Here is a 25908-nt window from a genome sequence, read left to right on the forward strand (position 1 = left end):
GCAATGTGGGAGGAAACCGGAGCACCCGGAGGAAACCCACGCAGACACGGGAGAACGTACAAACTCCTTACAGACGGCGACGGGAATCAAACCCCGATCGCTGGCGCTGTAATAGCGTCACTCTAACTGCTACGCTACCGTGCTGCCTATGCTTAGCTAAGATCTGTCTCAGAGGCAATGTCCTTGAAGAGTGTACCATTTAGCACTAATCAAAAATAGAAAGCTTTTTAGGATACAACCAATGGAATAGCGAGTTATTTCCTGAACAAAATGTAGAAAATTCCATGGAGTCCTGAACATAGGCAGAGACTCGGATACAATGCCAATAGCATAGCCGTGCAAGTCATCATACACATTCACCAATCTGAAAACTGACAGAATGAAAATAACAGAATGACAGATAGAACTGCCTTATCATTCCTGGGGATCAGCAGGAAAATGTGCTTTAGCGAATAATCAAAATTAAAAATACCATTTTAAAAATGAAGAAAATAAATCAATGCTTGCAACTTAAACAGCAAGTCCAGTTCAAATAAAGAATGAAATTACTCACACAGTATACAACAAGAAGTTAATCAATCTATTTTATTTGCATGTCATGAGGGAAAACCTTAAATAAGACTTGCGCCAGCTTGCTCACCCCATTGCATTTGCAATCTATTTCGATTGCTTTGATGAAATCTCAGTCTTACAAACTTCAGACCCAAGGATTTTGTTTTTAAGTGCAAAATGCAAACAAGTGATTTCAACCAATTGAAAGATGCTGAACATTCAGCATCATTAAAATACAAAATGCCTTAGTTCACTGTATTTGCAAACTTGTGATTTTTCACTTTTTAATATAGTAAAACTTTGGAATAAGTTTCCTCGTTGGTACAGTCTTTATCCCAGTCTACGGTCTGCCAGCTGCTTTTAGTTGGCTTCATTCTTTGATGCTTCATCAAAATTTTCAACAAGATCTGTCAAAACAAAAATACACGTTTAAAACAATAATCAAGGCTTTTTCAGTCTAATTTGAAAAACATGTTTAAATATATTAATAATAATTTTAAGCAGCTCCAAACATCACTAGTTTATAAAAGCAGAATCATATAACATTGAGCTCATGTCCCAATGTCTAAGAATTCCTTCTTTTAACCAGTCAGCATCTGGGTAACATCCGCATTCACTATCAAAACAGCCATGACAACACCTGGCAACTGTTGCATTTCTCATGGAAAATATATGGCATAAGATGATGAGATTCTAGAGAACGCTTAAGCGATGAAATGCCTGTGGTGTGGAGATTTAGCAAGAAAATAAGCAGGGTTGTAACGCTCCTCTGAAAAGCTTCAATGGAAAATTAGTTAGATGCACTGTGGATGGCTGGAGAGTTCTATGTAACTGAGGAAATACCAGCACCTCAGAACAAAGCAGACTATTCCACCCCACCAGCTCGAAGTTTCTGAAGGACACTTGGAAATAAGACATGGATTGACCATTTGGAAGTGACAAATTGCATGAACTCAAAACATGAACATCAAGCAGCAGTATGCAGGATAGCCAATTAACCCTGCACAACCACCAAAAATCCATGCAAGAGTGATTATAGACCAGCAGACATAAAATCAGTGTTCTCCATGACTTGCGATTGCAATTTTGGTTGGCTGTCCTGATCTTAAAAAGATTACTGGTATTTGGTGGGGTCGCTCACCCCAATTACCAACTGAACAAGCGAGGGCAACTCATCTTGGCAGCTACAGGATGCTACAGCACACTCACCATCTTACTTTCTCAAACATACATACACATTTATCAAGCAAGGGCTAGGTGTAGACAAGATTCCATTCTCAGATTTAACTCCACCCTGGGAGAAAGCAACCATAAACATAAGATCCCTAGCTTACTACAATAGTTTATAAGCCCAAGTAATCTTCATAATTCAAGACCAATCAAAATGCCCACTAGTTTGGATGTGGTGGTACTTGCTGCATGTGCCATGTATTACCTTCAATGTCAATATACAAGTTTATACACTCAAAAGATGCTTGCACCAACATTTATTTACTTGCATCTTTAATTAGTCTTGCTCTTTATAAGACGTTAATGCCCTTTTTTCAACTAATAGATTTAAAAAGTCCATCTTATATCACAGCACAAGGCTGGAATGAAGTATGTTATTTCTATCTGGAAACAGCAGAAATTAAATCCTTAGCCCAAATAAACTGAATTTGCATTACGAATGCCTAAATTCAGATGGCTATCAGCAAATGCAGAAATAAACAGAAAATAAAATGATCAAAGGCAGAATTTTCTGGCTGTTGCCAATTATATAAACATAAGGATAAAGGCATCCGTTGATTATGAACGTTCAACCTGTAACTGCTTGCAATAACTCAATTCATTCCTTGGGCTATGTGTTCTCAAAGCTTTTTTTTGCTATAACAGAAGTGTGGCAATCTTCTCTCTAATGCATCTTGTATCACATTTACATTGAGATAGTGGTGCACAGACTGCTCTTGGGATTCATTGCAATTTATTCTGTGCATCCTTCAAGATAGTGTCAAAATACCCTTGGAGTTCTAAGGATGGCACACAAGAAATCATGGCAAGCTATAAGCAATAATACTAAGATGGATATAATTTATAGAAGTGAAAATGATGAGTGTTTAGTGGACATCAATGGTATAACCAATCCTCAAACATGCAGACAAAATAGAAGTTAGTGCTCAAAATATTGTCCTGGAAGTGCATAAAATGTTATTGGGGCAAAGATTTTGAAATGAAGATATTAACTAAAGGTGCTAGCTTCTGGTCAGAAGGTCCAAGCAGCATGCATCACCGAGTATAATGAAGATCCAGGAAAGTGCAAGATCATAAATGACAAGAACGTGAGGAAGGTAATGAATTTTCTGAAAGGGCTGATATTGTCAAGGCAAGCCATCGTTAGCCTGAACATTTCAGGGAACATGCAAACCTGCATAATATTCATCTTGCAAGGGAGTCAGAACATTTTCCCAAGGAGCTGAAACAAATTGTTAAGGAAATTGGCGACCATCCTCAGCAGTGTTTAACATGGATGAGAGAGCACTTTTTGAATGAGAATGCGCTCACACATGTTACTCTTGAGAACTAAAAAAACTGTACCAGACTGCATGGCAAAGTTCACGATACTCATTCGCTTGAAGGAAATTCCCAGGGTGACTGTAAGCTTTAAACCATAGAACAATACGGCACAATACAGGCCCTTCAGCCCACCATGTTGTGCCGCCCTTCAAACCACATCTAAGACTACCTAACCCCTTCCTCCCACATATCCCTCTAACTTGAATTCCTCCATATGCCTATCTAACAATCTCTTCAACTTGTCCAATGTATCAGCCTCCACCACCACCCCAGGCAATGCATTCCATGCACCAACCACTCTCTGGGTGAAAAACCTCCCTCTGACATCACCCTTGAACTTCCCACCCAATACCTTAAAGCCATGTCCCCTTGTTTTGAGCAGTGGTGCCCTGGGAAAGAGGTGCTGGCTGTCCACTCTATCTATTCCTCTCAATATCTTGAATACTTCTATCATGTCTCCCCTCATCTTCCTTCTCTCCAATGAGAACAGCCCCAGCTCCTTTAGTCTCTCCTCATAATCCATACTCTCTAATCCAGGCAGCATCCTGGTAAACCTCCTCTGCACCCTTTCCAACGCCTCCACATCCTTCCTATAATGAGGCGACCAGAACTGGACACAGTACTCTAAGTGTGGCCTAACCAGAGTTTCATAAAGCTGCATCATCACTTCGTGGCTCTTAAACTCGATCCCCCGATTTATGAAAGCTAATGTCCCATAAACTTTCTTAACTACCCTATCCAGATTAAGAAAACCCTTTGGCTTTTCTTAATCTACCACCTAGAGGACCTAAGGGCTCTAAAGGGATATTCAAAGCCCAATCTTCCAGCCTTGTGATGAACAAAAGAAAGCTTGGATGACTGCACCTCTATTAAGATTATATATTCTCTCCCCCTTTATTGAATATTGTCTGAGGAATAACCTCAACCCGAGTCGTGTTCATTATCAACAATGGCCCTGTCACCTGGTTAACACTGACGGCATGGCTGACAATATGCAGGTTCGGCATCCTAACACCTCTAGTTTGTTACAACCCATGGACCAGCATGCTTTCACTCCAAGTTCACCACTTGCAGTGTGTAATGAGGCAAGTCATTTTGAAGACAAGCAACAATGACAAACACACCAATCAGAAAATCTAGAAGAGGTATAATACCAAATTACCATAGACTAGATCAATGCCTCTTAGGTTGACGCAACCACGAAACAATTGGTAATTGGTTTATTATTGTCACATGTATCCAGATAGAGTGAAAAGCTTTTGTTTGCATGTCATCCATAAGTACATCAAGGTAGTCCAAAAGGAAGAAAAAACAGAATGCAGAATATAGCATTACAGTTACAGAGAAAGTGCAGTGCACATAGACAAGTTAAATGCATGGGCCACGACAAGGTCGACTGAGAGGTCAAGAGTTCATCTTGATCATACAAGAGGTCCGTTCAAGAGTCTGATAACAACAGGATAGAAACTGTCCTTGAGCCTGGTGATACACATTCTCAAGCTTTTCTATCTTCTGGCCGATGGGAGGGGGCAGAAGAGAGAATGACTTGGGTAGGAGTTCTTGATTATGTTGGCTGCTTTTCCGAGACAGCAGGAAATATAGACAGATTCAATAGAGGGGAAACTGATTTTCCTGATAGACTGGGCTACTTTCACAACTCTCTTCAATTTCTTGAAGTCTTGGGCAGAGCAGTTGCCATACCAAACTATGATGCGTCCAGATAGGATGCTTTCTATGGTGCATCTGTAAAGATTGGTGAGGGTCATCAAAGACATGCTGAATTTCGTTAGCATTCTGAAGAAGTAGAGGTGCTGGTGTGCTTTCTTGGCTATAGCATCTATGTGGCTGGACCAGGACAAATTGTTGGTGATATTTACACCTAGAAACTTGAAGTTCTCAACCATCCCCACATCAGCACCATTGATGCAGACTGGGTGTGTGCTCTGCCCCCTTTCCTGAAGTCAATGACCAGGTCTTTTGTTTTGCTGACATTGAGGTGAGGTTGTTGTCTTTTCATCATTCCACTAGGCTCTCCATCTCCTTTCCGTACTCGGTCTTTTTGCTGTTTGGGATATGGTGTATGGAGTAAATATGGAAAGAATACTCACACAACTTCCACGGATTTATGAACCTGAAAAATCCCCTAGTCTATTTTGTCATGCTGGCAAATGAAGTTGGGCTTTGATTAAATAGACCTGAACAACATGGAAGAGTTATTGGAATCTCTTGGTGAAGAGCTTACAAACGAGGATTTGTTAGAGCTTTAATAACAGTAGTCATACAAGAGATGCAAGAAGATGACATAGCACCAACTTCACCAAAATAGATCACGATGAAGAGTTTCAGAGGTGCTCTCCTACTACAAGGAAATAAGACAACAAACCAATATGGAGCACATTATTAGGTGTGGCTGCATGATAGAAAATTCTTTGCTTTGTATTAAGCAGCTTTACGAGAAGAAGAGAGCTGATAAGATTTCCATCTTTAATTCTCATTCATCAGCTACAGAGGAACAGTGATAACAGGAATCCTTGCTGTGAACAGAACAAACTCAATCAAGCTCAGATTTATCACTGCTATCATCAACGGAAAGGATGTCCTAGCTACCAGCTTGACATCCAATGGAACCAGTACCACTTACTCAAAAATGAGAAAATTAGGAACAGGAATAGACCACTCAGCCCCATGAGCCTATTCTGCCATTCAATAAAATCATGCTGATCTGATTGTAACCTCAACTGCACTTTCTTGCCTACTCATGGAAACTTTTCACCCACTTGCTAATCCAAAATCTGCCTCAGCAAAGGTTCAGAGAACAGATTCCCAAGACTCTCAACCCTCATTTCTCTCATATTCACCTCATTTCTCTGTTAAATGGCAAGGCCTTACTTTGGAACAGTAAACCTATAGTTCTAGGTTCTCTCATAAGAGGTAACGTCTGCTCCATATCCACCCTGTCAAAACCCCTCATGCATTTATCATCTTAGCTTAGTACCTAAATGTTAAAAATATTCTATTATTTCAAATGCTTGTGACGACAAAAGTTTTTAAAACTGAAATTCATGCAAAGCTTTTATACTGAAAGTAATGCAAACACTTTCTTGCCTAACAAAACACTTCCCAGAGATAACACTTTTGCATATCCAGGAATTTCTGTATTCTTAATGTACACGGAAGATAATTTAACTCAAAATTTGTCTAGGTAGAGAGAGTACTCTGGTCCATAACTTCAAGGCATTGTTCAAGGTAAATTCTAATTCACATCTACCTGGGACATCGTCATCATCTTCTTCAACGTCTTCAGCTTTGGGCGTTTTGTTATCCAGAACTAAATACAAGAAATAAAAGAAGAATGCTTAACTCAACAGTATTCACCAAACTTAACACATTAACAAAATGCATTTATGTCTCAGACATTATGAATTGTAACAATGCATTTTCATGGTCATTTCTTAAATTACGTAAGAGGACTCAAATTAGGAAGGCTGGTAGGCACTTTGTCCTTCATGTCTGCTCCACCATTTAATAAAATGATGGCTAATCTGACCGCAACCTCTACTCTGCTTATCTGCGATAATCTAACTCTGCCTTAAAAATAGTCAAAAACTCTCTTTCCGTTGCCCTACAGGAAGAGTGCCAAAGGCTCACTGTCCCCTGAGAAAAAAAGTTAAATAGGCATAAATTTAAGGAGAGAGGGGAAACATTTAAATAAGACTACACTGAGGGTGGTAGATATGTGGAAAGAGTTGTCAGAAGTAGAAGAGGTGGGTACAATTATGGTTAAAAGACATTTGGACAAGTACGTGGATAGCGAAGGCTTGGTGGGATATGGGTCAAATGCAGGCAAGTGGGACTTGCTCAGATAGGTAACTTGGTTGGTATGGACAAGTTGGGCCAAAGGGCTTGTTTCTGCATTGTATAGCTCTATGACTCTAAGGAAATAAATATTGCAGATTTCTTCAAATGTGGTTTCATCAGTGCCCTATGTACCTGAAATACATGTTTCTTTTGCATTCAACTCCCTTAGCATTAAACAATACCATTCTCTTAGATTTCTTAATGACCGTGTACCTGCACACGGGCCTCTCATGAATAATGCACTAGAACCCGTAGATTGTTCTGTGATCTATCAGTTAGATATTATGCTTCTTTCTATTTTTCCTGCCAAAATGGGCACTTTTCACATTTGCCCATATTATACTCCATTTACAGATTTTTGCCCACCCACTTAATACATCTGTGTCTCTTTGTCTCACTTCTGATGAAATTAGATGTCAAAGAGCCCATGGTGCTACTTTAAAGGATGGGACAAGAGAGTTATGCACTGGCGTCCTGACAAATATTTATTCCTCAATCAAAACAAACTATTTGGCCAACGTCACACCACAGTTTGTGGACTTTAGTAGAGCTACATATTCTCCTTCATCAGTTGTAACTAGAAAAAGCGATCCACGGGCTACATAAAAAAAAACTTTGTGATGTCTGGAGTTCATTATAAAAATATTTTTTGATTTAAGAACTTTCCATGTAAAACTCATAATGACTTCTACTTCCCATTACATTTTTTACTAATTGGGTTTTTTATGTCAAAAACTTATTTAATGAAAAAACATGCAACCTCTCATTTCTTCTACAGGCAATGAACTTAAATTTATAACCACAAGCTTTTAAGTCAGCAATGAATGCAGATACATTTCTCCAATAATCTTCCATAATTTGAAATATCTCAAATCAGATCTCCTCAGCTTCTTTGGTTTAATGAAGAAAGCTACAGATCTTAAGCTATCTTTATTACTGAAGCCTTTCATGCCTGGAATTCTCTTAATAATGTTGTTCTATTAAAGATCATTGAGAAATAATTAAGAAATCAGTATAAAATCTCACATATTAATTACCATTTCTTACCCCTCTTTGAACATAAATATTACTCTGGCAGCCTTACAGTCTCCAATATATTAACATCCAATGAAACTCAAAATATTCCATTCAAGACCTGTGATTTCCTATCTACTACTCTCATTATTGTAGAATGCATACCATCAAGGTAAAATTTATCTTGCATCATCAATCCATCCTTTTTTTCTCATCAAAACAATCAAGTAAAAGAAAAGTCAATTAGGTTGATCCATCCCAATCCATCATAAAATCATTCCATTTAGACAGTGAAGAAGGTTATCAAAAATTACAGAGGGATCTTGATCAACTGGGTAAGTGGGCCGATCATTGGCATATGGCTTTCAATTCAAGTAAGTGCCAAGTGTTGCATTTTGGGAAGTCACACCAGGGTAGGACTTATAAAGTGAATGGTCAGGCCCTGGGGAGCGTTTTGGAATAGAGGGACCTAGGAGTACAAGTACATAGTTCACTGAAAACTGCATCATAGGTATAGGGGATGGTGAAGGTGGCGTTTGGCACACTGGCTTTCATCATTCAGGGCATTGAGTATAGGAGTTGGGACGTTTTGTGGCAGTTGTCCAAGACTTGGGTGGGACTGCACTTAGAGTACTGTACACAGTTTTGGTCACCCTATTATAGGAAAGATATCATTAAACTGGAAAGAGAACAGAGAAGATTTACGAGGATGCTGCCAGGACTTGAGGGGCTGAGTTTATGGGGAGAGGTCCCTTGGAACGTAGGAAATTGAGAGCGGTATAAAATCATTAGGGGCATAGACAGTTAACGCACATAGTTCTTTTCCCAGGAAAGGAAACTAAAAACTAGAGGGCATAGGATTAAGGTGAGAGGTGTAAGATTTAAAAGGGACTCAAGGGGCAACTTCTTCATGCACAGGGTGGTGTGTATATGGAATTAGCTGCCAGAGAAAGTAGTTGAGGAAGGTACAATACAACATTCAAAAGATGTTTGGATAAGTATATGGATAGGAAGGGTTTAAAGGGATGTGGGCCAAACGTGGGCAAATGAGACTAGCTTGGTGAGCACTACGGTCAACATGGATAAGTTGGGCCTAAGGGCCTGTTTCTATGCTGTATAACTCAATGCCTCTGTAACTCTAATTGGTTTCTTGTTTCCAAGTTTCTCAGCTTAACAATGAAAAACATTTCAATAGACTCTGGTGATGCAGTATTTTGAAGAATTTTTCATAACCCATTCAAAATTTACTCTTTTATTAGTTTAAGACTGTAGCCTCTTGCTTTATTTTTATTTTTAAACTAATAAAAGGGTAAATAACAAAAAGGGGAGGGGGAAATCAGTTGTCTTTTAGACAAAACATTAGACTGAGGTAGTGTCTGCTTTCTGAGCTAGACTTTGGATCTCGTGGCACTAATCCAGAATGTAGGTGGTTTCCCCAGTGTCCTGATCAATGTTTATCCTTCTTCATAAAAACAAATCTGATTATTAAATGCAAAAATACAAGTCCAGATGTTGGAAATCTTAAATAAAATCTAATTACTGGAAATACAGAGAAAACAGGCAGCATGTGTCAAGAGAGAAACATTCCAGGTCAATTACTGTTCATCAGAAGTGAGATAAATTAGAAATCAAACATGTTTTAAATTGCAGAGGTCATCTGGATTATTAACTCATTGCAGTTTCTGCAACTTTGAGTACAGACCAGCTGTTGCACTTCTCACACAGCAACTCTTCAAAAGTACTTAATTGGTAGTTAAGTGCTTTGGAATGTTCCAAGGCAGTGAAAACCATTATATAAATGCAAGCTCTTTACTTCCAATGTTCTCTTCAAATATTACCCAAAATATATCAATGGTTATTGCAATTCACCAGGATTTATTAAATATTCCCTATTTAAAGCCAGTAGTTGAAGCTGCAAATTTAATTAATTGCTTGCTCACTGTGTACATCAAAACAGACTAGATCTAATGTTTTGGACAAATCTAGTACTTCTTTGGAAGAAAGCTAGTTTTTACCACTTTCTTTAATTGGAAAACCCATCAAGTGTTTTCAAGTAGGATCAAGATCTTGGTTGCATCCAACAATACATTCAACTGTGCATACCAATCCATTTAGAAAAATTCTTAGACGTACCTTGCCGTGGCAACTGCTCAGCTAATTTTCTAAGACTTGTTAGACTGTCAGCTCCAAGCTGGCTGAGAATGCCTGGAAGCATTTCTGTAATCTGTTTTGTCTCAGCATGGCCAGTAATTGCAAATGTATTGGCAGATAATGAGGCCTGCACTTTGGGATTATTGAAGTGAATGACCTGACCATCATCTTTTATCATGTTCACCTGTATGCACAAAAACAAACATATTCATAAAATGTGCAGTTATCTGAAAATACATTATTTTCAATTTTTGCATTAAATAATAAATTTCAATATTATGGGCTAGTCAGGGGAAACAATTGTTGAGGATGGCATAAAATTCCTTTTTTGTTATTGTACACAATATTTCAAGTTTACAGCCCCTCTTCCAAAAGCAAAAATCCATGCAGCTCCACTATTTCTCAATTCTATTCATTTCTAACATCTAAACATCCATTCTTTCCAACTGGTGGATTTACGAACCACAGGCTAAGCCTATTGCTGTTCATTATGCAGTTTTGATTGGTATGCACTTTCTGGTTAGTGACCAAACAACAGTTCATAGAAACATAGAAAAGAGAACAGGATTAGGCCATTCGACCTTTTGAGCCTGCTCCACCATTCAATATGATTGCAGGTTATCATTCAAATTCAATACCCCATACTAAATTTTCCCTACATCTCTTGATCCCCCAGCCCCCAAGAAAAATATCCAACTCTTTCTCGAATATATTTAATTATTTCACTTCTTGGCAATGAACTTGAAAGAATTCTATCATTATTCTATCTCCTTTACATTAGCACTAGAGAGGGATAGGAACAGACAGGCTCGAAAGGTGTTTACTTGGAGTAAAGGAAATTATGAGGGTCTCAGGCAGGAAATTGGAAGATTAAATTGGGAACAGACGTTCTCTGGGAAAAGTACGGAAGATATGTGGCAAATATTCAGAGGATTTGTGTGGAGCTCTGAACAGACATGTTCCAGTGAGACAGGGGAGTCATGAAAGGACACAGGAACCGTGGTGTACGAAGGCTATAATAAATCTAGTCAAAAGGAAAAGAAAAGCATACAAAAGGTACAGAGAGCTAGGTAACGTTAGAGATCTGGAGGAGTACAAGGCTAAAAGGAAGGAATTTAAGAAAGAGATTAGGAGAGCCAGAAGGGGACATGAGAAGGCCTTGGTGGGCAGGATCAAGGAAAACCCCAAGGCGTTCTACAAGTATGTGAAGAGTAAGAGGATGAAATGCGAAAGGATAGGGCCTATCAAGTGCAGCAGTAGGAAAGTGTGTTGGATCCGGAAGATTGTAGTAGGGACTTGCAGTGGCCTGAAAAGCTTGAGCATGTAGATATTAGAAAAGAGGTGGTGCTGAAACTTTTGGAAAGCGTCAAGTTAGATAAGTCGCTGGGACTGGATGAGATGGACCCCAGGTTGCTGTGGGAGGCGAGGGAGGAGACTGCGGAGCCTCTGACGATGATCCTTGTGTCGTCCATGGAGACGGGAGAGGTTCCGGAAGATTGGAGGGTTGCGGATGTTGTTCCCTTATTCAAGAAGGGGAGTAGGGATAGTCCAGGAAAATATAGACCGGTGAGTCTTACCTCAGTGGTTGGTAAGCTGATGGAGAAGATCCTGAGAGGCAGGATTTATGAACATTTGGAGAGGTATAATATGATTAGGCATAGTCAGCATGGCTTTGTTAAGGGCAGGTCCTGCCTTACAAGCCTGACTGAATTTTTTGAGGATGTGACTAAGCACATCGATGAAGGGAGAGCAGTAGATGTAGTGTATATGGATTTCAGCAAGGCGCTTGATAAGGTACCCGTACGAGGCTTATGGAGAAGGTGAGGAGACACGGGATCCAAGGGGACATTGCAGTGTGGATCCAGAACTGGCTGGCCCACAGAAGGCAAAGAGTGGTTGTTGAAGGGTCGTATTCTGAGTGGAGGTCAGTGACCAGTGGTGTACCTCAGGGATCTGTACTGGGGCCCTTACTATTTGTGATTTTTATAAATGACCTGGATGAGGAAGTGGAGGGGTGGGTTAGTAAGTTTGCGGAAGACACGAAGGTTGGGGGTGTTGTGGATAGTTTGGAGGGCTGTCAGAGGTTACAGAGGGATATAGGTAGGATGCAGAGTTGGGCTGAGAAGTGGCAGATGCAGTTCAACCCAGATAAGTGTGAAGTGTTTCATTTTGGTAGGTTAAATATGTTGGCGGAATATAGTCTTAATGGTAGGACTCTTGGCAGTGTGGAGGATCAGAGGGATCTTGGGGTCCGAGTCCATAGGACGCTCAAAGCGGCGGCGCAGGTTGACTCTGTGGTTAAGAAGGCATGTGGTGTATTGTCCTTCATCAATCGGGGAATTGAATTTAGGAGCCATGAGGTATTGTTGCAGCTATATAGGTCCCTGGTCAGACCCCACTTGGAGTATTGCACTCAGCTCTGGTCACCTCACTACAGGAAAGATGTGGAAGCCATAGAGACGGTGCAGAGGAGATTTACAAGGATGCTGCCTGGAATGCGGAGCATGCCTTATGAAAGCAGGTGGAGGGAACTCGGCCTTTTCTCCTTGGAGAGATGGAGGATGAGGGGGGACCTGATTGAGGTGTGTAAGATGATGAGAGGTATTAATAGGGTAGATAGTCAGAGGCTTTTCCCCAGGGCTGAATTGGTGGCCACAAGAGGACATAGGTTTAAGGTGCTGGGGAGCAGATATAGAGGAGATGTCAGGGGTAAGTTTTTTTACTCAGAGAGTGGTGAGTGCGTGGAAGGGGCTGCCGGAAACGGTGGTGGAGGCTGATATGATAGGATCTTTCAAGAGACTGTTAGATAGGTATATGGAGCTGAGTAAAATAGAGGACTATGGGTAAGCCTAGTAATTTCTAGGGTAGGAACATGTTTGGCACAGCTTTGTGGGCCAAAGGGCCTGAATTGTGCTGTAATTGTTCTACGTTCTAAGTTGTCCAGAAAAATCAAGCAATCTGTGGCGTAGAATTCTCATTTTCTGGCACTGCTGTAATTCATCAGAATCCTTGCTGCCAGCCACAACTATACAGAATAGATAGCATAGAACCAGTTGATTTGCCCCAACCACCCCATACCAGTATTTTATGCTCCACTAAACCTGTCTTTCCTCATCCAAATTGTTGAATGCAAGTCTTTATTCTATCTCCTTCATGCTTGTCTAGCTTTTCCTTAAATGCTTCCATATATTCACTTCAATGACTCTGTGGCTGCTAGTTCCATATCCTTACCATTCACTATGTAAAGTTTCTTCCAAATTCCTTATTAAATTTCTTTGTGACAATTATATGATGGCACTAGTTATGCCATTACTCTTAAGTGGAATCTTCCTCTCTGCACCTACCCCATTAAATTTCTCTCAATCTTCTTTCCTCAGACCGAAGCTGTTCATCCTTGTCTGATGTGCATTCATCCCTGCCCAACTTCTGGTATCATTCTTGTAAATTTTTTCTGCACCCTCTCAAGTATCTTTCTTATAATATGTTCTCCTGTAATCTGTTGCAGTCCTCCTCAGTATCGACTATCCAGTGAATCCCACCCCAACTCACAAATTTAGAAACTGTGTTTTTGATTCCAAAGTCTACATCATTCCTGTAACCTGTGAACAACTGTGATCCCAGCACTGATCCTTGTGGAACAATATCTACTTTCTTCCAGTGAACAGCTACCTTTTGCCAGCTAGCAATCTAATTTGTGACATTTCCTCTGACTCCACATTCTCTGACCTTGTTAGTCCATTAAGGGGCATCTTATCAGGGGCCATTGCCTACTCTGTATCTTCAAGAAATTGACTTTGATCAAACAAGAACTTCCCTTTTGAAATCTACGCTACTTATTCACTTTCATTTTTGATGTTCTATTCTCTCCTTTAAAAGGATCTCCATTATTTATCCTACCACTACTGTTATACTAACTAATCTGTATTTGCCTAGCCATGACCTATCCCCCTTCTCCAAAACAATTACCTTGTTTTCTATCAACTATTCCTCTGGCACCAAGGCTTCTTCTGACAATTTAGTCTCAGATTACTTCTAAATGTATGGATACAATCAATCTGGAACAGGAATTTTTAATCTTCTGAGCTGGATTAATTTATGTGATACAATTTGCCTTTCTATTTTAAATTCATTTCTCATCTCATCAGACAAAGTCATGTCTAACTGTCCTATGTCCCTGGTAAATTCCAAAGTGAATGAACTAATATATATAAATATAGTATAGATATTTCCCTGCAGTCTGTTGAACATCATTTTAAGTGCTTCCCATTATCGTGCTACACCACAATTTACTAAGATTGTTGTTCATTTGTTGCCCCAATTTCTATCTTCACCCCATCAAAATCTAACCAGGTATTTGTTAGAATTACATCCTTCTCTAGTATCATCTCGAAGCATGCTACATTGGTCACAATACCTACATGGTCCCCTACATTTGCTTCTCTTATCTGCTAAGGTTCACTCCTATTACCAAGATAGAAAGAATTCTGTATATTGTGTGCAAACTCTATTCACTTATGCCCTTTACCCACTTCTTTTATCCAATTAATATCAGGGTATTTGAAATCTCCCTTTATTACTGTTCTTCTCATTTATTTATTTCCCTAAGTTGTCTGCAATACCTCTTCCTCCACCTCCCTTCTATTATTAAGTGTCTCTAGCCATATGAATTCTATTCTCTCCTTCTTATAGCTGCTTTCCTTTTTTCTACTGCCATTATTATTGCTGACTAGTAACGTCACTCCACCTTCCCATTTTTACCTGTCCTTTTATTATCTGCGATGTTTAATCCTCATTGTTTTTCTTTAGCCATTTCTCAGTATTCCTATTATGTCTGGTTTCCTGTTCTAATACAGACACAAATGTGCATTGCTTTATGCAATTTAATTCATGTTTTATAGTATTTCCTTTCACTTTATGCTTATCCATTATTTTAGACTCCTGCTCCATCAACTCTATTTGTTACTTTACTTTTAATGTTCCTCTCTTACCTTACTCTTCATTATGTTCTTTTCCTGTTTTTAGCTAGTTAACATTTCTTATAGATTCCTCCCCCTTACTTGCTTGGGGGCAGGCACAGTAGTGTAATGGTTAATGCAACACTATTACAGTGCAAGCGACCCAGGTTCAATTCCGGCCCATGTCTGTAAGGAGTTTGTACGTTCTCCCCGTGTCTGCGTGGGTTTCCTCCGGGTGTTCCAGTTTCCTCCCACATTCCAAAGACGTATGGGTTAGGAAGTTGTGCGCATGCTACATTGGCGCCAGAAGCATGGCGACACTTGCGGGCTGCCCCCAGAACACTCTACGCAAAAGATGCATTTCACTGTGTGTTTCGATGTACGTGGGTGACTAATAAAGACCTTATAATTTTGCTGAGAAGAATCTCTGTACACTCCTGCTGCTCAGACAAGGATATCAAACTAGTTCAGGTACAGCCTGTTCCATTGGTACACTTCCTTTTCAACCCAGATTTGATGGTCACAACAGGCTTTAAGCTATGTATCAATTCTCCTAATATTTCTATTTTATGTCACTTTGCATGTGGCTCAGGCAATAGAGGTTACCCTCAAGGACCTGCCTTTGTTTTATGCCTTAGTCCTGACACTCATTCAACAATGATGTCATTAAGCTCATTCAGCAGTTTTCAGGGAGTAAACCAGGAAAGTAATAGAACAACTTTTCAATCATTTTAACATTTTTTTTGGAGAGTGTGAAATAAAGGTGAGAACAATGATCTAAAACTTTGATAGAATCTCAACTATTTTGATACTAATTACATTATTTTAAATTCATATTAATTTTCAAATCCACTTGAAATCTATCTCAGGAGATAATAATTGACATAAAATAGTTGTGGAATATTAAGAGCCAGAGCATTTCCTACACAGTAATTACGACTAAATGCCCATTAAGAATGCGGTCATACCACATAACAAACTGCAGCATCTTTCAGGATCTTTTATAGCAATAATTGTTCTTAAATACATCCAAATTTTAATTAATTTACCAGCTTCCTTTGATGACAAGGAACAGGTCTGCACAATCTTTTAAACTGCAGTGAATAACTGACAGCAATTTTGATATTTTTAAGTTGCTGTATGTTTCATGGCAATAGTTCTGTCATCATTAACAACAAAGTCCAGGTCATTAACAGCTAATTTTGCCAAATTACAGCATGCACAATGAACAGTGGATTTACTACACAAGTTAACAGAACAGCTGTTTATATATATAATATAGAAGAGTACAGCACAGGAACAGGCCCTTCAGCCCATGATGCCTATGCCGAACACAATGCCAAATTAAACTAAATCTCTTCTGCCTGCACATGACTCACATCCGTTCTCTGCATATTCATGTATCTATTTAAAATATGCCTTCTTAAATGTCACCACAGTACCTGCTTCCACCAGTATCCTTGGCGGCCTTTTCCAGGCACCTACCACTCTGTGCAAAAAAACTTGCCCCACACATCTTTAAACTTTCCTCCTCTCACCTTAAATCCATGTCTTCTAGAAATTGACATTTCTACCCCTCTCTTAATTTTATAAACTTCTATCAGGTCTTCCCCCCTCAGCCTCCAATGATCTTTAGAGCTCATACCCTTTCATCCAAGAAACATCCTGGTAAACCTCTTCTGTGCTCTTTCCAAATCCTCCACATCCTTGCTGTAATGGGAAGGTCTTAAATGCACACAATACTACAAGTGCGGCTTAACCAAAGTTAGACAGTTGCAACGTGACTTCCTTACTCTATACTCAGTGTCCCAACCACTGAAGGCAAGCATGCCATATGCCTTCTTTACCACCCTATCTACTGCATGGCCATACTCTAGCTCATTCGCCAGAACAAATTCTGTATTTGTATTCTAAAGCTTGGACTTCATTGAACAAGAGGACATCCTGATATCGTACCTCAAAGAGGTAGTTAACCATGATCAGAGAAGATATGGTTCACAAGGGACCACAATGGCATCATAGCATATCTCTACCAGACCCTGTCTGGAAGTAGTCAGAAAAAAGTCATTGAAGGAAACTGGACAAATCTTTATCACAAGTTGTGCTCCAGTGACCACCTGACACAAATGAAGACTTTTAGCACATGATTAAACTCCAAAGTAACTTCAGTTTATTTTTTGGTTATGTGTTCATCTCCCAGTTTCTAAAATGCTTTTCACTCCTTTGGTCCAAATCAAGTTCAAGCCTTGTTGCTGCAGATATCCCACAAAGCTGTCCTTGACTGGCAAGGCAGCCCAAGGTTCAGTCCCCAGGTTGCTTGGATGGCTTTTACAAAGGCCTTTTCAGCTACTTTAATTGTCTCTGATAAGCAGAGATATTAAAAACAGATTAAATAGATTAATTAAAAAAATAAATTTAAAAAGTCAATTGATATTATTAACTAAAATAAAGAAACAAACCTTTTCCATCCAGGCTGTTAACCCCATTCATTTGAATGCGCCACATACACCAAGCTAAGGGGCCAGAAATGAAATCTGTCTGTCCTGTTAGCTCACTGAGACTAAGCTCTGCCTCTGGACTCAGCGCCAAGTCTAGAGGTACAACAGGAAATCAATACAATGCACAGGTGGTGAAGCCAGGAAAGCGCTGACCCATAATAAGGACCTTGCTGGCGATTTTCTTCTGAGCCATCAGCAAAAGACAATTACATTTGAGCCCTACGAGGATTGGGGTAATGGTTAATATGAACTGGAATGCTTCAGACTTGTCTCCATTTTTAGCAATCTTACATCTTTCTTAGCAATGTCCTTCTCCAACCACAATACCATTGTTAATAACTCCCCTAACCCTTGAATCAAATCTACTTTACCACAAGTGAAACTGCAGAATTTCAAATACTTTATCAAAAGTAATGAAAAAGAGATTTTTTCCCCCCATATCTATTGGAAATGTCAATCTTCTGCTTTACTATGTATAATTATTGCCAATGGTCTGCAGAAGAGAAAAGAAATCTTAGTCAACCTGACTTTCTATTCCTCTAATACTAGAGACTAGCACTAGTTATATTTCTTTATAATTTACAAACTGCTCAATATTTGTATCCAATTAACAGCCTTTAATTATTTCATTCCTTAAATCAGTTCCTCCCATTGTCTGCATTTGCCAGTGTGTAAGTGCAAGGTACTTTTCAAAACTTTGATGGGCTTACCAATTTAAAACAAGATCTCAACAGCTCACTAAGGGATGATGTGTGAACATCAGTGTCTACAATTCAGAGGAGCCCTTAAAGTCCAGAACAGTGACAGAAAGCAGAATTAGGAGGACACTGAGTTTGCACTGAATAAATGACCCAAATATAATACTGAATATACAAGCACTCATTTTCATTAGATTCATCAATGCCATCAGGTGTGATTAAACTTTACTATGTAGAAAAGCCTTTAATAGAGAAACTACAACATGCTGAAGATTCCAAAAGCAATATTGTCAGAAATCTGCACACAAGGTAGAGTCAGTCATAAAGGAAAAGTTGAAGGAAAAATACCAGACAAAACATTGCCCAACAAAAGACTGCAAGAGCAGAACAGGTGGATGCAGGCCTATCTTTGAAAGGCTACAAAAGATGAAGACCGTGAGGTATCCTAATCTTGGACTCTCTTGCCACATAAAAAAACCCTGTGAAAGAAATCACCCTCCACTCCAAGGGGAGAAATTTTTAAAAAGAGTCCAGAAGGGAGTTATGATAATCTAAAGGTTAATGCAATTCTGGGTACTGTTGATTTCTTAGATGTGCCATAGTAATTAACATATTCTCCCAATCCATTTTTGGAAAGCATAAAATTCTTGGCGAGGGTACTGTTGCAGAAATAGCAGGCACCCTTAAGCACCTTGGCCAAATGGCCATGATTCAGTATGCTACTCAATTAGACATCAATGCTCAACTGCACTCAATTGTCCACTCATACATTTCTCAATGTGTTTCAAGGAAGAATACATGGAATGTAATCTGTGGGGCAGCACCAAAAAAATTACTTATGAAATGCCAAACTGTTACACGAAACCAATTTAGTTTGTGAACTACAGCCAAATCTGGTCTATATACAACTCCGATCACATATTACGTAGCTGAACTTGAACGGCTGCAAGAAAACTATGAATAGGCTATTATCAACACAGAAGTCAATAAAATTATAACTCCAGTACCACCTCATTGGAGACGAGCTAACTCATACATTGAAGTTTAAACTTGGAAACTTCCTGACCTGCAAAGCTCAGGTTGTTGCTAGATAATCTTACCAACCTGAGACTTAACCCTAGCTTCACCTTTCTACAGATGCTGCAAGTTTTTTTGTATATTCTTAAAATGTGAGCTTTTGCAAGAGCTTAAGTTCTCATTTCAACCACAATGTCAGGAATAGCTTACAATGGGGGGGGGGGGGGGGGGGGGGGGCTGAGTGCTTCTCCAAAGGAACCAATTGCAGATACTAAATTACTGGCTGCATTGCTCCTCAGTGTAAGAGCTGTGAGAGAGGAAATATCAATGTAACTTATAATAGGTTTATTTGGGAAAATAGTTACTTAACAGGCATAAGGTTAAGAAAAGCATCCTAATGTTGCACTGAATTATATGCTATACACGTGTATACACACACACTAAAATGATCCGATAATCAATTATGTAAAACTTACCTCCTCAATGCCAGCAATATTATTAACTGCTAGTTTCTTCAGCGAGCTTTGCAATTTCTTGTCGTCAGCTGTAGCTGTTCTATGCACTACCTTCTTCTTTCTGCGAGCTGTGCCCTGACAAAATGCAATGAATGGAAAATTAATCAAGCTGGACAGCACTTGAATGTTTAAAAATTAGCAGACCCTTTTAACTTCATATCCAATTTCAAACAGTTCATTTCACAATTATTATATATTTAAAGCAAAGCATCTTTGCAAACTGAAAATAATATTTTGTTTTAGTGGGCATAGCAATGAATTGGTGTATGAGTAATTAAGAAGTCATTTATTTTAAAGATTCTTTGTTCAGCAACTGTCAGAATTACCTTAGCCTAACAAGCTGCATGGAATCTTTTTCCAATGCCGCTTTGACCATATTCAATGCCATCCACAAAATGTTCTTTACAGGACATAGCTTAAAAAGTCAAAAGGCGGATAATCATAGATATGAACTTAACTATTTTGAACAGCAGCAATCTCAATCTATTGATTGCATAATAGCTCCAAGTTCTCTTACACTGCACATACTTCATTCTCCTGGTCAAAAGAACACATCCAAAAACTCACAAAAATATAAGAAGCTTCTCTGGATTATAGATAGAATACATGATTTTTAACAATAAGAAATATTACAAGGTTAAGATAACAAGGTTATCACTGCCAAAAAAAAAATCACATCCCATAAATTTGGACCCAATCACCTTCCATTTAGAAAAATGTTTTGATGCCTGTAGCTTATTCATAATACAGGGTAATTATCATTAATAGATCCTTAATCAGATTGAAATTTTGGATTAATTTAATAAAAGGGAGAGCTTTAATATAAAATAAACACAATATTTAGTGAGTCAAGAACTTTGAAAGGCAGAAATCAAAAGTCAAATCTAAACACAGCCTAGTAAACAAAATTCACAACCTTAGATGGAGTAGTAGGACATGGGTTTGGGAAAACAGAACCAGCTCCTTAAACTGACAGAAATATTGAATATACTCTCATGCACACAGTTTATTTATGTAGCCTCTTTAACATATTAAGGTGATCAGAAGAACGTTAACAACACTTAGCATCGAGTCATGTGAGGAGATAGTAGGGCAGATGACACAAAAAACTTGGTCAAAGAGGTAGGCTTTAAGAAGCATTTAAGAGGAAAGAAAGAGATATTTAGTGAGGAAATTCAATACATTATGGCACCAGCTGTAGAGGGTATTGCTGTAAATGGTAGAGTGATTAAAATATTGAATGTTCAAGAGGTCAGAAGGGTTGTAGGGCTTGAGGACATTACAGAGATAGAAAAAGACAATAGGAAATAGAAATCTGAAAGCAAACGTCAGAATTTTAAAAGCACTGTTGCTTACCACTTTGCAAGTTATCAAGCAAAATGACACATGGAGGGGAACTGAAATTTTGGACAATCTAAAGTTTAAATAGCATAGAACACAAGGCTTGCCAGGAGGGTAATGTAACAAAGGCAATGAATTACCAAGGCTTGCCAGGGTCCAGAAGTAACAAAGACAATGAATTACCTTTGAACACCTTGAATTGCATCAAGGGAGAGAAAATGGAAAATATTTATGCTTAGTTTGACTTTAAAGTTCTGAATGGGCAGAGCCAAGGTATTTATTTGGTAGACACCTACTTTTTCAACATGACTGCTGCAATTAGGAGTAAAAGACTTTAAAAGTAGCAAAGCAATAGAGCCAAAACACATTTGCTAATGAACAGTCAAATTTATGATGCATTTTAACAGCCGCGTCTTTGTGAAATGGCAGAAATCAAACCAAATACTATCCATTACTTAATGGAAAATGTGCTACCCTACATCAGAGTACTAATAGAGAGCAGATTCGACACCTAACCCCATTCTACTTGCATCTTCACCTTATGTGCAAGGCTGGGTGAAAGCAATTTAACAAATACAAGGAAGAATCTATCGAAGGGATACACTCACAAAAAAACAGTAATTATTTAAGTGTTAGTAGATAAAATATGGAAGTTTATTGTTGCAAAAGGCTCTTCAGACATATAGAAAGATGAAAAATGTCAAAATTCTCGTGTAAGTTCATTTAAAAAATAATATTTAATGGTAAAACAAACCATTTGGTCAACATTCCTTGACCAAACCCAATCTGATCAGACTCCAAAACTGGCACTACAAACTGAATCCCACATGTTCAACTTTCTGAAAGATATTCAAATTATAATGTGGACATGCAACAGAGTAGTTATGTTTTTGTTTACACAAGATTGACATTACTCTGTTACTACATACAATGGTCCAAACTGGGCTGTAGATGCAGTCAATGCATAACGATCTTATACTAGAACAAAGTAGCAATTGTTGTCTGAGCTAACAAAATAATTCAAATACAGGACGTTAAAGCCAACCCGAATCCTACTGTAATCTGTAGTCTGCATGTACACTTTCTGGCTAAGATCACTGGGTAGTAAGCATGTTTAAGAATCTTAGGTGATTTCCTGTAACCTTGATCACTGCAAGAACAGAATATACAACACAGAACACAGAAATTTACTGTGAATATGTCTGTGGGTATTTTTGGGAAGGACTACAAGGGAGTTGATGTTGGGCAGGCATGAGCTGGATAAAAAAATTTACACTAGTGAAACTTGTACATTGATTGGTTTGTTTAATGAAGATAGGTATGGTAGAACCATATCTACAGACATCATAGTTCTACCATGGTTGAACTACCATAAACATCACTATTTGTTGATGTTTCTATTTCCATCTTTGTTGAAATTTTACAAACAAAATATAAAGCAATGAAATTGAGTCAAACACAAATTATTTTTTAACCCACTAATGATCTGAAGATATAGGGCAAAAAGTTAAATGTATTATAAACTCAATAGAGATGCATTCCTAAAACCATGTCCCCAAAATGTTGGAGAGCCACATCAGTGTGGGCTGTACGTGAATTTTCATTGTAGTTGTGCAGGTTAGCAAAAAAAACAAACTGCATTTATACAATAATGCCACCAGTTTCCAAAGGCTCAATCTAATACTTGTATTTTTGGCTACGAAACCCTTTTCTAGTCAATAAATAGACATGGAAAAATGCTAAAATTGAAAAAGTGGAAATAATATTAATTCAGCTTTAACTATTGTTAAATTTACAGGTAACATCCTCTCAAGTCACCATAAGAAAACATTTCATTAAGTTAAGAACAGAATCTATTTGTATGAAGTAATAGTAATGAAAAGGAATGGTCATTCAGGTTAACATACTGCCAAAAAATTAAATTTCCTTTCAAAGAGTCTTACCATTGTGTCTTCAATTCTTAGTCCAAGGGCAACTATACTGTTCTGATAAAGAAAATGTATTCCTCCAAATTGTTGTTTAATTATAAAGATGGACGCTAAGTGCTGGCCTTCTCAGCAGTATTACCTCAGAAGCGAATAAAAAGCCTCTTCTGTTGTCACATTTGATACATGGGCAGATTTTTTTGTAGCATGTCAAAAAACACAACGTGTTCCACTTCTATGTAGCTTTATGATGTAATTATTAGGATTTGGGAAACTTGCATTTATTATCCATCACTCCTTGTCAAGAAGTTGTCAGTGGAGTGCTTTAAATTACTGCAGTCCATAAGGTAAAAATGATTCCACAACGCTTTTTGACTGTGGGTATCTAACATAGTAGAGCCCTGTCATAACTCATGCAAGTCAAACGTGATTTGCTCAATGGTAGCTCACGCTCAAGGCAGAAGCCTTGAGGACTTAATCCAGCTAATTCAGTCCAGCCCTGATAGAGTTACATTGTTGCATATGAAATTCTGAAGATGAAAAATATCTGAGGGTCCCCTTGAATGTACTTAAAATATCTCTTAGCTGTTTTGAACCTAAACAGAATTCCTTCAGCATCCCAGCCATTATTTATTCCTCAACCAATGTGACCAAAACCTTTATCTTGGTCTGTTGTACTTGTGTGAAAATTAACTGTCAAGTTCCACTCCTGACAGCAGCAGTTAAACCTTCATTGACTGAGAAACACTTCAGAAGATGCAGAGTCCTAAAAGGCACCTTATAAATACTCATTACATTCAAATCTATCATATCATTAGAGTTTATATTATTTTAAATTATATGAACGGCAAGGATAACCTCAAGATTTAAACTAATAAAAAGATCAAAAATATCCCTCAAAGTCACACACCAAACTGACGCAACTCCATTCTTTCATCATCACTGGATAAAGTTATTGGAAATGCCTTTCTCAGAGTATTTTAAGAGTTCTCTTTACATGGTCTGCAGCAATTCAAGAAAACAGTTTGCTACCTTCTAAGAGACAACTAGGAATAGGCAATAAGTGCTGATCTTGTTCATGATGCCCAGAACACAAAAAAAATTCAACATTCAAAATACATGAACACACAAAGGAACAAACTAATGTTCCTGATCGGTAAGAAAGGAAGCTCAGTTAGGACACAGTGCATTGATGACAGTTGTCTTTAAAACTCCAGTGCAAAAGCAGAGTTCCATGGTCACTGGAAATCTGACCCAAGAGCAAATTGCTGGAAATATGCAAAAAGCCAAACAGCATCTGAGGAGAATGGTACTTAATGTTTCTGGTCAACGACCTTCACCTAGAACTGAAAAGGGATGAACGATATGAAACACACCTTCTATTTCTCTCTCTGTAGATGTCAAAACAGTAAATACTGGGAACAGTAACTACAGTTCTAGGCTTCGAAGGCAAGGATTACATGTAACATCTCTTATTAATATAGGCAACAACCTGGTGATAGCACTTAAAAATTATACCATAAGATGGTGTCACAAACACTAACAAAAACTGAACAATTTCTCATGACAATAAACAAGTGACTTCCATTAGATAAACAACATAACAATGATCTCACCTTTCCTCCTATCCGGACCTGAGCCTGCAGTTTTGCTAATTTTTCCTGATTCATAGTGTATACTCTGGGGAGGGGAAGGCAAAAAAAAACATGCTAAATTCAAAGTTTCTACATTTGCATTATTTTTTTGCAAAATAGCAAATATTACATGCTGTCTAGGCCAGTTAATTGAAGATTAATTTCCACTCAAAACTTGTTATCTAAGTAACTTTAACACCTGCACACGTAGAACTTCTCATTCATAAACATAGATGACTCCTATGTTTACTTATCGCAGCTCTGCTTTACTTTTAAAGTTAATTTTCCAGCCAACTGAGAGGTAGGCATTTGAGTGGCATGACAAATGGACGGTGCACACCGAAAACTTCAGTTCCGCTCTGGCTTCACCGACAGCAGTGATACAACCAGTTCCGATAGCTCAGAAAACGACAACATCGATCTGACACAAGGTTATTACACTTCTCTTCCACTTAAGTCTGGTCGCGGCCTAACGTGCGTGGCCTTTGAACAGCCACCAGCCGCAAAATTAGCTCAAACCACCCGGTTTTAAAATCCCACCTCCAAACTATTTTTTTGTTAACAGCGTTTCTCGATTCCTCTCCCGCTTCCGCGCGTAATCCGCTAACGCGGGGGGAGGGGTCGCAACTCGATTTTATCGGGCCGACGACCGTGCGGTCGGTTACAGTGACAGGAAACTTTTCCTTCGCCCGGTCACGAACCTTGTTGTGTTTGTCGGGACCCAGAGGGAAACACGCGGTGAGCAAGATGGCGGGTGCGGAGCGAGACGGAGATCGGGACAGGGTGCACGAGCGTCCGCTGCGTCTCCCGGCACGTGACGCGTCCCGCGCTAATTCCGTCACCGGCACCGCACCCTGCCAGGCTCCTGCGCGTCTGCGCACTGGGAAGCTGGGTGTGTATCGGACGTGTGGAGGAGATGGGCATTGGTACCATCACCACCACCACCACACAAAAGAATAAGGGCTGCGCGAAGCTGCGCATCTAACGAGGGGATTATAATTGTCTTGCGTGTTCGCATTTTGCATTAAGGGCTCTCGTTAATTCAATTTACGTCTCCACTGAAAGTGTTGCGTGTAATGATGCAGTCGTTGCTGTCCGACAGCGAATGAGTTTTCCCATTGAGTGTTTTGTTCGGATGTCTTCCCCTTTTTCACCGAGGAGGGTTTGCTGCTTAAAAAAAAGCGCTAGGTAGACAAT

The 25908-nt window shown here is 39.0% G+C and overlaps 1 protein-coding gene across 3 annotated transcripts; it reads right to left on the reverse strand.

The window, feature by feature from the left end:
* Window positions 1–571: 571 nt before the first annotated feature.
* btf3l4 (basic transcription factor 3-like 4) lies at window positions 572–25569 on the reverse strand. Of its 3 annotated transcripts, none has more exons than XM_052012001.1 (6): window positions 25413–25569; window positions 24694–24757; window positions 19773–19886; window positions 10111–10312; window positions 6374–6433; window positions 572–959 (listed from the first exon to the last, which is right to left on the reverse strand). In XM_052012001.1, exons 2-6 carry the CDS (start codon window positions 24745–24747, stop codon window positions 913–915), a joined length of 477 nt encoding a protein of 158 aa, XP_051867961.1. In that variant the 5' UTR covers window positions 24748–24757; window positions 25413–25569; the 3' UTR covers window positions 572–912. The 3 variants fall into 3 exon arrangements, with proteins under 3 accessions (XP_051867961.1, XP_051867962.1, XP_051867959.1); XM_052012002.1 differs by lacking the exon at window positions 25413–25569 and adding an exon at window positions 25252–25401; XM_052011999.1 differs by lacking the exon at window positions 25413–25569 and adding an exon at window positions 24911–25007.
* Between the last annotated feature and the right edge of the window lie 339 nt (window positions 25570–25908).

This window comes from Pristis pectinata, chromosome 3 (genome assembly GCF_009764475.1).
Source record: "Pristis pectinata isolate sPriPec2 chromosome 3, sPriPec2.1.pri, whole genome shotgun sequence".
Classification (NCBI taxonomy): Eukaryota; Metazoa; Chordata; class Chondrichthyes; order Rhinopristiformes; family Pristidae; genus Pristis; species Pristis pectinata.

Bases quoted from the DNA above. Each gene is read 5' to 3' on its own strand.
- btf3l4 (XM_052011999.1), bottom strand. From the start codon at position 24,942: ATGTTTATGAATGAGAAGTTCTACGTGTGCAG. The intron at 24,758-24,910 runs GTGTTAAAGTTA...TCCCCTCCCCAG, and splicing joins GAGAAGTTCTACGTGTGCAG to AGTATACACTATGAATCAGG. The intron at 10,313-19,772 runs GTAAGTTTTACA...TTGTGCATACAG, and splicing joins ATATTGCTGGCATTGAGGAG to GTGAACATGATAAAAGATGA.